At 36.2% G+C, this 11,494-nt stretch overlaps 2 protein-coding genes across 3 annotated transcripts; both read left to right on the forward strand.

Moving 5' to 3' along the window:
• On the forward strand, positions 1–5,300 carry LOC129287501 (uncharacterized). Of its 2 annotated transcripts, none has more exons than XM_054923686.1 (7): positions 1–200; positions 535–969; positions 1,067–1,119; positions 1,706–1,743; positions 1,918–2,236; positions 3,836–4,146; positions 4,559–5,300. In XM_054923686.1, exons 1-7 carry the CDS (start codon positions 188–190, stop codon positions 5,073–5,075), a joined length of 1,686 nt encoding a protein of 561 aa, XP_054779661.1. In that variant the 5' UTR covers positions 1–187; the 3' UTR covers positions 5,076–5,300. The 2 variants fall into 2 exon arrangements, with proteins under 2 accessions (XP_054779661.1, XP_054779662.1); XM_054923687.1 differs by having other exon boundaries at positions 2–200; positions 538–969.
• A 1,244-nt stretch (positions 5,301–6,544) lies between these two features.
• Positions 6,545–10,038, forward strand: LOC129289690 (O-fucosyltransferase 36-like). The gene is made up of 3 exons (XM_054926500.1): positions 6,545–8,113; positions 8,325–8,574; positions 9,708–10,038. Exons 1-3 carry the CDS (start codon positions 6,804–6,806, stop codon positions 9,882–9,884), a joined length of 1,737 nt encoding a protein of 578 aa, XP_054782475.1. The 5' UTR covers positions 6,545–6,803; the 3' UTR covers positions 9,885–10,038.
• The last annotated feature ends 1,456 nt before the right edge of the window (positions 10,039–11,494 follow it).

Below are 11,494 nucleotides of genomic sequence, written 5' to 3' on the forward strand. Positions count from 1 at the left end.
AACCGGGCTTCCCATGTTAACTCAGAAATCGTTATCCAACCTCCCTCCGAGGACGGTGAGGCTTCAGCTTCACTGTTTCGCATCATAGTTTAGCGTTTCAGGGCGGAATAGAAGAACTGAAATGCTATCTTCATTTACTTATGCCGTTTACTCGTAAATTATTTGAACTGTGACTGAATGAGCTCCCATGCCTTTACTAGGTACTTCCCTTCTCTTCCCCCCTTGTTGGTTTCTCTTGGGAATCTTTAATTGGCTCTTCGTTCCTTGGTTTGGTTTTAGCCCTTTCCTTTTGCTCTTTTTCTTGTAAATGTTGAGGATTTGATAGCTGTTAAATGTATAGAAGACAGGCTAAATTTCATTTGCATGTCGTTTGTCACTATAACGTGCCAACGCCATTGAATTAGACTTCCTTGGTGATCGATTGCTCATGAAACTTTTGACGCCTTAAGCAAGCATGTATGTATGTATGTATCGTTTATGCAGTTGCAGATGTTGCTACTGATTACTGTTTCTTCTCTCTTTATATTTTGTCAGCAGAGATTGCACATGCACATCCCTCTTTCCAATACTCTCTGTGTTCATTCGGGTCGCAGAATAGTTCTCATTATAGATTAGCATCATTTTCGGTTACCTTTGGTAATGAACTGAGAGTTCCTTGTGGCTGGAAATCCTTACACAAACTTAGAAAGTTAACCTTCAATGTGGGATGTATTGAGCTTCGTAAAGGCAGGCTACTGATAAAGGCTGTTGCTACTCTTGAACCAAATGGGTTGGCTGCGAATGACAATAAATGCTTGGGTCCCAAGGACTCAGATCTGGGTCTAAATTCTATTCCACCTGGGCCTTTGCACGAATCTTCTAATGAAGAACTTAAAGAACCTGATGAGAGAGAGAAGTTGAGAAGAATGAGAATTTCTAAAGCAAATAAAGGAGGCATACCGTGGAATAAAGGCAGAAAGCACAGTCCTGGTAACAAATTCATATTGTCCTTCCTTTACTTTCCAATGACCTTGGTTTCTATTTTATGGTGTTCTAAGATTAGCTCCAATGTTAAAATGCTGAGCAGAGACTTTGCAAAAAATCAGGGAAAGAACAAGGCTTGCAATGCAGAATCCTAAGGTGATGTCATGTAAGAATATCTTAATGTCTTTGCTGACGAAGATTACCATATTAAGCCTTATAGCATCCATACTATTGTAATATTATATTACTAATATGCTATTTGTTGTAGAATAACTTAACCTCGTTTACTGATTTACTCTTTGTATCTTAACTGATATCTCTTTCTTGAAGAAAATGCAAACGACTGAAGCTGAAGGAAACAGAAGTTTGATTTCTGATATTCTTAACTTCATCATTCCAGGCTTATTAACATGTTATAATCTTATTATCAGTTTTTCTTTTGTACAATGTTAAATTTTGCCTTTGATGGATTTTCCATTAAGAGCACTGGTTTTTGATAAACCTTAATCTTATAGCTCCACTCTGCCTTAACCTTGCTAGCCAGAGTTAGTATCTAACATTAAAGAATTTAAATATTTTCTCTTTGGTGTCATTAAACATTTTCTATGGTATAATTTTAATGGTCGTTCTTAGTGGGTTTCGTAGTGGCATATTCAGGATTAATTAACTCGTGTCTTATACATGAGTTTGCTAAGATCATTTCTCTTGTAACTAATCTATTTAACAAAATCTGGTAATGCAGGTCAAAATGAAGTTGGTTAAATTTGGGCATGCTCAGACGTGAGTATATGACTTTCTATAAGTATTATTACTATTAATTGATTGTAATTCTAGCAGGAAGAAAGATGTCTGGTGCCTATCATCTTTCTATATTGAGATGAATACTGTGTGCTAATTTATTACTTCTTATACTCCTAATGTTAATTAATTCAGCCATCTTTTGTGATTGAACAGTAAAGAAACAAGACTGAAGATAGGTGCTGGAGTGAGAAAGAGATGGGACGGGATACATAGAAAGAAGATGATGCAGGAAACTTGCTACTTTGAGTGGCAGAATTTAATTGCAGAAGCTTCAAGACAAGGCTATGGTGGTGAGGATAAGATGCAATGGAATTCCTATGAAACACTGAATGAACAGCTGAAGCAGGAGTGGCTAGAGATTGTCAAACAAAGGAATGCAGTGCCAAAGGCACAAGGTAATAGAAGTGCACCCAAGTCCCTTGAACAGAGAAGGAAAATTGCTGAAGCCATCTCTACAAAATGGGCTGATCCTGTAAGTGTATAATTTAATACCTGACTTTGCATGGTTTGTGGTTCTACCGCTAGCATTAGTGCAGTATTCTGCTTGTTCTTGCTTGTGGTTGCTAACCAATAAAATCATAAAATGGGAAGAAGGACATGATTTATCTACATGGAGTAAATTGGTCTAGTAAGCAAACTAGAGAGACAAATGGTCTGCTAAGCAAACTAGAGAAATTGAAAGTACAACCAACTTTTTCCTCTCGCACTAATGAGGAGAAAGACATGATATATCTAGCACCCAAAATCCAAAATCTATACTTTTAATAGCATTTTGTAATGATGGCATTGTTAATCTTTTGTGACCTAGCTCCTTAGGATTTCCTTTGTTGTGAAACAATTTTTTGATAGTTGATTTCTGTAAGCAAGTTGAAGTAATTAGAGCGAGGCTCAGTAGTTAGAAATTGGCTTCTATTTGCAGAACTCTTGTATTTTTTATCTGTTAGTTCAAGGATCATGGTGTGATTGTGAAATCTTTGTTAGATAAAAGATGTGTCTTGGGGACCTGTATTCCCTCCAGTCACTAGAGGGGAAGTGATGGGAGAGAAAGAGAGAGGTGAGTACCACTTTTCAGTGGGACTCTCTCTCTTTCCATTTCTCTCTTTATTTCCCCTCCAATAACTGGGGGGCATCCTCTCGCATGTGCTGGTGCTGGGAGAGAAGTACTGTTATCTAAGGTCCGAACCATAAGTTGGTTGGAGATTTTACCACCTAATAACACTTATTTGGGTCTGACATTGATGCCCTTTATTTATAAATGGGAAACATGTTGATAGATGTGTTCCCTGCTTCCCGCCAGTCTTTAGTGGTTGAGTTTGGTTTGCCATTGTTCAAACTTCTAGTTACACTAGATGATATAAATAAGGGATAATGAAAAGGTTGCCTTACTTATCGATTTGGCCCTTAAAATGTAATTTTTATCAATCCAATCCCTTAGATTTCAAGAAAATAAATAAGTGGTCCTTATTATTTGAAGAGAAGATAACACTGTTAAAATGTGTTGACATGGATACCGGAATATTGAGTTGGTAGTCATATAAATTAATGAAAAAAATTAATTATTTGGGAATAGAAAAAATGAATTTGCGCATACATGCCAAGTCATTAGAAGGGAAAATAAGGGATAATCAAATGTTGACTTGTGAGGGAAAAAGAAAAAGGAAGATTCTTTAAGGGAAAAAAAAAGTGACTTGTTCTCTTTAGCTACATATACATGCCAGGTCATTAATATACTCTACATATTATATTATTTTAAAGATCAAATCAATAATTGAGGCAAACTTGAGGAACTAAAAGTTTCGTTATTCTTATAAATAAATAACTTTTGCTAGAAATGTTACCATTCAATATCAAAATAGAGTTTTATGATAACAGATCTGCCTGGCTTCCTTTTTTTTCACTTTTGCCTTTGCTGTTTTCCTTTTGTTCAATGAAATATCACTCCATAGCTAAACCTTGTAACTTTGGTTGGCCACGAGGACATTCCAAATTTTACATTTTAAGCTATAACTTAGTCATCACAGTTAGAATCATTGCCTTGATTCTGCACCAACTTATGTTTACTGTCAATCAGGTATACCGTAATAGAGTGTGCTCTGCGATGGCCAAGTATCACGGTACTGAAGTTGGAGTTGAAAGGAAATCAAGAAGACCTAGTGATGGTACACATTCCACAAGAAGGAACCCTATAAATAAAAGATTTACCGATACTACTATTTCTTTGGAGGGTGAAACTAGAAATCTTGATAAGATGAGGTTGAAAAGAAGTAAATCTCCTGTGTACAAGGATCCTCTGGTGAGTTGTAAGCTTGAGATGATAAAGAATGTCAGAGCACAGAGAGCTGCTACAGAAACAAAACAGATTGAAGCCATTGAACGAGCAAGGTAGGCTCATTTTTTGCCCCTAAGAAATTTCAATTATATACTTCTATTGAACTTTCCTTTCCTCTTTTTGATTTAAAACTTTGGCTCAGATTGCATGATTTTCATCTTGCGTGTCAATGTCATCTGAGATGGTTCACCTTTGTGTTACAATCAACCGTTACCCTACCCTATGAAATGTTTTTTCGTTCAGTTTTCAGTTGTGTGGCGACAAATATGACTTTTGGCACGCAAGCAAAGCCCATATCTTTGTACCCATTTCTTTGTTTAGGCTAATGTCCTCTTTTTTTTATGACCATACTGTACGCACTGAACATTGATTGCTTCTGTTTGGTTCTTGAAATTAGCTCATTAAATTGCAGCTTTATTTAGAGTTACTTAGTATACATTCATTAAACTAATCGTAAGTTTGCAGATTATTGATTGCTGAAGCTGAAAAGGCTGCCAAAGCACTTGAGGTTGCTGCCACTAGGAGTTCCATTGCTCAAGCTTCTCTCATAGAAACCAGAAAACTTATAGCTGAAGCTACTCAATCACTTGAATCCATTGATACACAACAGATAACTGAGAGTAATGGTTCATCTATGGTTTTGAGTCAGGTTGATGAGGAAAAAGGTATCGCATTTGAAGTTCCAAACCGGCCAGATATGGGTCAAATAAACGGACACAAAACATTATTAACGAAAGATAAGTTCGAAGGTATTCACAGATTTTCCTTGCAGAAGTTACTTAATGGTACCAATGGCCTCTTCTCGCCTCTTCGTTTTGACAGCCACCTAGCAGAACAAGGTCAGAGTATTGAATCGCAATCCGATCCCCTAACCATGGGGGAAATTCAGCCCCCTAAAAATGACACGCCATCTAGATTACCTACTGTGACTAAAAAGTGGGTTCGTGGAAGGCTTGTTGAAGTAGTGGAAGAATCCCAGTAAAATGGACACAGGAAGCTTCTCTCGGTTTTCAAACATGATATGGCGTAGTATCATGCTGTTTACTCTATGTTATAGCGGTGATAGCTAATTCTAGCATATGCGTTCACTCCCGCACCCACTCTTCATATATAGTTTTTGAACTGTTCTATAATATTGAACCCGTGAACTGAATTCCAATTCAGAATGGTAAATACCTCAAAGCATGTTAACTGTTATAGTTTGGAACCGGAGGCGTTTGATAGTGTGTTAGATTTTTATGACTTGGATGATCGGAAGCGTTCAAAATGTTTGTTTTCTTGATATATTTAGCTCAAGACAGAGTTATAAGGTGTCATCACCCAACAAGAGGTTGGCCCAACAAAAAAAAAAAAAAGAAATCACCCAACATTTTGTTAATTTCTACTAGATTTTAAATTAGCTAAAAAGAATTTGGCCAAATGAATTAAAAAAGAAATAGAACATTTTTATGGGAGAAAAACGTTGAGAGATAAATTAAAAAAATATTTTAAACAGATCAAAATAATAGGGAAGTAATCTTTCAGGATTGAATGGAAAATTAATTTTTTTTTTGAACCAAATACGAAAACCAAGCCATCAACTTACTTAAACGTGATACTTCATCCATTCAAAATTACAAAGTTTTTTAACTAATTTCTATGTCAAAAAAAAAATAATGTCATTAGAAATTATATACTATTTCTATGTCTAGCTTTATTTAATACGGTAACTTAATTACAAATAAATATAAAAATTTCATTAATTTTAAATATTCACTAAGGGATTGATTACTCCTAAAAGACACCAAAATGCTTCATGTTTTTAAACATACTATATCTAACAAAATGTTTTATAATTTTGAATGAAGGGAGTAACATCTTGTAGAATAAATAATATATTATTCCTATGGGCTATGGAATAAATATAAAGAACAACTTGCTCTTGCCTTTTTTATTTAATTTTTTTTACTCTCGTTAAAAGAATATAATTAAGTTAATATTATGAAATACACAGCTACTATTTCAAATCATTAATAAGGATATTGGGGGTGGGGGGAAGCTTCAGACATATTCATCGATCTTACATGAAAATATCATTAATTTAATTAGTTGAGGGAGTTGAATTATTTCATTTTGAAATCTGGAGTTCTTGAAATATGTAATTATATTAAATAAAAATGCTAAAACATCTTGAGGTACTTGTAAGACAAAATTATCATTGGTAATAATAATCTAACACAGTGAGAATTCGAATTAGCTTGGGCGAACAGTGATAAATAATACCAGGAAAAAAAGAAATATTATTTCATGATAGGTAGAGGTCCAGGAATGAAGGAAGGCGCAACAACATGGCTCTTAAGTGTCAACTATAAAATGATTCTCAATTGTGATTTACTATTTGTAATAATTGGGCCAATCCAACTAAATTACACTTGTTGGAAGGTCCAGTGACAGTTAAGATGGGCCGGTGACAGGTCATTTTAACTGGCCGAGTGATTCCGGTCACTCCCTCTGCGTTTGCTTCTTCACCGGGCTTCCTCTTTCACCGTCTGTCTGTCGTCTTCCTCGTCCGGTGCCACTTGCTGATTCACATTTCAGTGTCACACTCTCTGACCCAACGATTCATTGCCATTGTTGTCCGTTGATCCTGGCTGTTCTTCTTGCCTCCAACTGACCCACTCAGCTGCTCACCGACCCGATCTGGGGCGCTTGGTTTGGTGTCCCCTCTACCATGGCCAAGAAGAATTCAGTTCAGAGGGATTCGTCTTCCGACGAAGAAGACGACCGCCACAACTTGATCGACCAGAACGAGAGGAAGCCCCCTTCTCCCACCGCTCCTACCACCCCCACCACATTCCACATGGAAAATTTCAGCTCTCGCATTCCCCGTTCCACTTTCAATTTCAAGTTCCAGAAGAGGTACTTGTTCGCTATTCTCCCTCTCTTCATTATCCTATTCTACTTCACCACCGATCCCCACTCCCTCTTTCCCACCCACCTCTCCTCTCTCAAGTTCGATTCTTTCCTCGATCGAATGAAGGAATCCGAGTTGCGCGCTTTATATCTCTTGCGTCAACAGCACTTAGGGCTTTTGGGTGTTTGGAACCGAACATCTAGCGAGTTATTTTCGTCCTCTGTGAATTCCTCGATTAATTTGAATTCGAGTTCTCAAATGCAGGGTGCGAATCGGTCGCCGGAACCATTGTTGGAGGATCTTAAATCTGTGTTATTTAAGCAGATTTCTTTGAACAGAGAGATTCAAGAGATTTTGCTGTCTCCTCATAGGACAGTGGGCTTGTTTGAACCTGAATTTGATTTTGGGAATGATAGTTTCGGTGGTGGTGTACGGTATGATAGATGTAGAACGGTGGATCAGCAATTTTCGCAAAGAAGAACAATCGAGTGGAAGCCAAAAGCTGATAAGTTTCTGCTTGCTATATGTGTTTCAGGTCAGATGTCCAACCATCTGATTTGCTTAGAGAAGCATATGTTTTTCGCAGCTCTTCTTAACCGGGTCTTGGTTATTCCTAGTCATAGAGTTGACTACCAATACGATAGAGTGTTGGATATTGATCACATAAACAAGTGCTTGGGAAGAAAGGTTGTGATCTCCTTCGAAGAATTTTCTAATATTGAGAAGCATCATATGCACATAAACAAGTTTTTATGTTACTTTTCACTTCCTCAGCCTTGTTTTCTTGATGAGGAACGTTTAAAGAAGTTGAAGTCATTAGGTTTGTCGTTTACTACACCTCAACCAGTTTGGGAAGAGGATACCAGGAAGCCCAAGAAGAGGACCGTTCAAGATGTTCTGTCTAAGTTTACACATGATGATGATGTAATGGCAATTGGAGATGTGTTCTTTGCTGCAGTGGAGCAAGAATGGTTAAATCAACCAGGTGGTCCAATCGCTCACCAATGCAAGACTCTTATTGAGCCCAGCCGACTTATTTTGGTGACTGCTCAGCGATTTATTCAAACGTTCCTGGGAAAGAATTTCATTGCCTTACATTTCCGCAGACATGGCTTTTTGAAATTTTGGTGCGTGGCTTCTGCCCCTCTCAAGCACTAACCCAATTTAGATGGGCACGTATTTCTGGAAAGACAACATTAATATATGATGAGTCAGTATGGAAAATTAATGTAAATTAAGCCTGTATTGGCATGCTTCCATGAAGGGCACTGTCCAGCAAGGTTTTCTTTTTGTATTTATGCTTGGGTTGCCTCTGATGATCCGTTTTTATGTTTACAGTAACGTAAAAAAACCAAGTTGCTTCTACCCCATTCCTCAAGCTGCTGATTGTATCTTGCGGGTGGTTGAAAGGGCCAATGCACCTGTGATCTATCTTTCCACGGACGCAGCAGGGAGTGAAACTGGTCTACTTCAGTCACTAGTGGTACTGAATGGCAAGCCTGTTCCACTTGTTAAACGCCCAGCTCGTAATTCAGCAGAAAAATGGGATGCTTTGTTATACAGGCATCATATTGAGGGAGATTCTCAGGTGTGATGACAGTGCTTCTATTTTCATGATGTTTAAATTTAAATTATAGGATTGTACAGTATAACTTCTATCCATCAGGACATATTATATTTTCATACTGAATCTATTAAGTAGATATTCTGGTTTTTCTTCTTGTGACTGAAGTTGAGAATTATCTAAAGCTCCAAGATGCCCTTGTATCCTCGGTGGCATGATTTAGTTCTTGACACCAACGTGTAGATTTATTGTTTATGGCCATTATTATAGGGATGATGGCGGTGGCCACTGTCTTGAAGATGCCTTGTCTTTTTAATTAATAATTTTGCATCCTCACATCCAGAACAAATAGCTTTGCCCTTTCAGATTAATTTGACAAAAAATCTGTGTTTCTGTTCATGCAAATCTGATGATTATATTGGTATTGGCAAGGCTCAACATTTTCAGGATAATTTGAAAGTTTTAAGAGCTGAAGTCTATATAGGATACTTAACTTTTTTGCTTTCAGTTTAACATATTTGTGATTGGATCTTTAGAATAGAGGTCTAAGTTTACTGGCCCGGCTTGGATGATTTATGTGTAAACTCCAAGAAATCGTTTAGAACCTTGTAATTATTTACTTCACTGCTAAATATAAAATAATGATAGCAGATGGCAGTGTTCTTGCCGCCATACATTGTATTATCAATTTAAGTTGTTAAGTTCTTTTTTATTTTCCCTTTTGGTTGTGGAGGAGAAGCCTCTTATGGTCCATGAAAGATTGTTGATCAGTGCTGATTGACTTTTGCCTAAAACATAGGTTAAAATAAAGCAAATGTAGTATTATCATAATTTTGAAAGTTGTATACCTCCTCCTTCATCCATCCTACTTAAGAGCGTCTGATTCCATGTAGTGCTAGTATAGATATTAACTCCTCTGAATTATTGATTTTGGTGATTTTAGAAAATCATTGGCTTCAAGAGTTTTACTTTCCCTTTTTTCCGCCAATGCTTCATTTTGTAGAGTAATGGAATGGAATTAGATGACTGAGAAACCTTTTTGCCATTTGTGTGCAAATTACTCTAAAAACAGACATGCTTACTGAATTCTCATTGCTCTTTGCCTCTATAGATTCCTTTATCTACTGACCATCTATATAAATATTTTGACTCTGAAGGTGGAAGCAATGTTGGACAAGACTATATGTGCTTTGTCTAGTGTGTTCATTGGAGCCTCTGGTTCCACTTTCACGGAAGACATCTTGAGGCTTAGAAAGGGTTGGGGATCAGCATCATTATGTGATGAGTACCTATGCCAAGGTGAGGAACCTAATATTGTGGCTGAATTAGAATGAAGACACCAGAGGCCTATACGACTTTCATGTAATTACGATACCCAGAATTTGTTCTAACATAGGTTACATTGGCTTTTGTCAATGTTTATCTGTCGTGTATGATATTAATAATGTAAATTTAGTATTTGGATAATGATAAGCATTGCTTCTTACACGTATTCTTTGACCCAAATGAGCTTAGTGTTAATCATGCACGCATAAAATTTGAACTTGCTCCTAAAAGATTATTTGGCTCTTTAACATCCCATTTCTGCTTTCTTGTTTTTGTGGAAATGGAACCTGTTAGGAGCTATAACTGAACTGGTTAAGCAACAGGAAAAGGAAGTTTTAGACATCTTGTGTGCTTAAATGATACACGAGGCTAGTTTTCAATCATTGTTTCTGTTCCAATAATTTTATTATTTTATAATTGTATGTTAATTTATGAAACTGACAAGTCTTGTCTGCCCCCTTTTGTTCTTCTCTATTTTTTTTTTAACATCATTTCTTCTCTTCAACGTTCCTATAACTTGTGAAGAGAGTGTATTTAGTAGACTTGGTTTATTGATTAAAAAAGGTTGATGACAAAGGGATATTTTATATAATTGATGACAAAGGACATTTTTTGTTTGGTTTGGCATTTTAAAGGTTGGAAAATGTTTTTTATATCTCGAAGTGTGTGTTTGATTTCTTTTTTAAAAAATTAATAATTTAGTCCTCATGGTTTATCCAAATTTTCAATTTGCTATCTTAGAGTTCTATATTTGGTAGATTACTCCTTGTAGTTTGCACTGTTAAACAAGTTAGTACTTAAATTTTTCCAAAATGTTTTAATCAAGTCCCCATAATTGCCAGCTGTGCGAACTTTGTTAGGGTAGTGCTCTGATGTTTGCTAACACTTTATTCAGGTGGCCACCATGTAGGATAAAGTGTAGACAAACATAACGAGAGTCTTCAAGGTGCCAAACGTAAACCAAGCTTTATTTTTGGAAATGTCTGCTATAACGCTGGACATGGTAAAAATCAATGGAACCCAAAATAACCAAGTAATTAAATAAAATAGTACTAAACTTTGCAATATAATGTATTATCTAGTGTGATATCAACTATTGTAAAGTATTACTATTAAATTTGCTAAGATATTAGCCTATTAAACCTTGTATATATATACTATATATATTATGCCAAATGGGGCCATAGCCAATATTCATGATTATTTTACCCTTTTTGCGAAATACATAAAGCAACAAATTCCTAAAGAACACCTACAAGAGAAAACATCGTCTTCAAAATTCTAAACCCAAAAAGAAAAATTTACAATAACACTCTTTTTTTTTTCCTCTATCTTTTAGTTTTTTTTTTTAACTGAAAAACAAACACTTAACTGAAAAGAGACACAAGTTTACATATACCTTAGGTTATACCCTGCTAACCTATCCTCCTCATCCATTCTACTATTCTAGCAACAACATCGAAGGTTCTTTCCGTGGCATCCCTGTACACGCTACACAAGATTAATATTAATATTACTTTGTCTATAAAGATTAGTCCAATTAATAAGGATTTGTTCCATAATTTAAAAAGTTGAGATCCAATCTTACTCTTGATGTAATGATTTTCTTGGGAAGCGA

The sequence above is a fragment of the Prosopis cineraria genome, unplaced genomic scaffold (genome assembly GCF_029017545.1).
Source record: "Prosopis cineraria cultivar Desert tree isolate PC_DT_omini unplaced genomic scaffold, ASM2901754v1 PC12, whole genome shotgun sequence".
NCBI lineage: Eukaryota > Viridiplantae > Streptophyta > Magnoliopsida > Fabales > Fabaceae > Prosopis > Prosopis cineraria.

Bases quoted from the DNA above. Each gene is read 5' to 3' on its own strand.
- LOC129289690 (XM_054926500.1), top strand. From the start codon at position 6,804: ATGGCCAAGAAGAATTCAGTTCAGAGGGATTCGTCTTCCGACGAAGAA. The intron at 8,114-8,324 runs GTGCGTGGCTTC...TTATGTTTACAG, and splicing joins CATGGCTTTTTGAAATTTTG to TAACGTAAAAAAACCAAGTT. The intron at 8,575-9,707 runs GTGTGATGACAG...TTGACTCTGAAG, and splicing joins ATATTGAGGGAGATTCTCAG to GTGGAAGCAATGTTGGACAA.
- LOC129287501 (XM_054923686.1), top strand. The intron at 970-1,066 runs GTAACAAATTCA...AATGCTGAGCAG, and splicing joins AGGCAGAAAGCACAGTCCTG to AGACTTTGCAAAAAATCAGG. The intron at 1,744-1,917 runs GTGAGTATATGA...GTGATTGAACAG, and splicing joins AAATTTGGGCATGCTCAGAC to TAAAGAAACAAGACTGAAGA.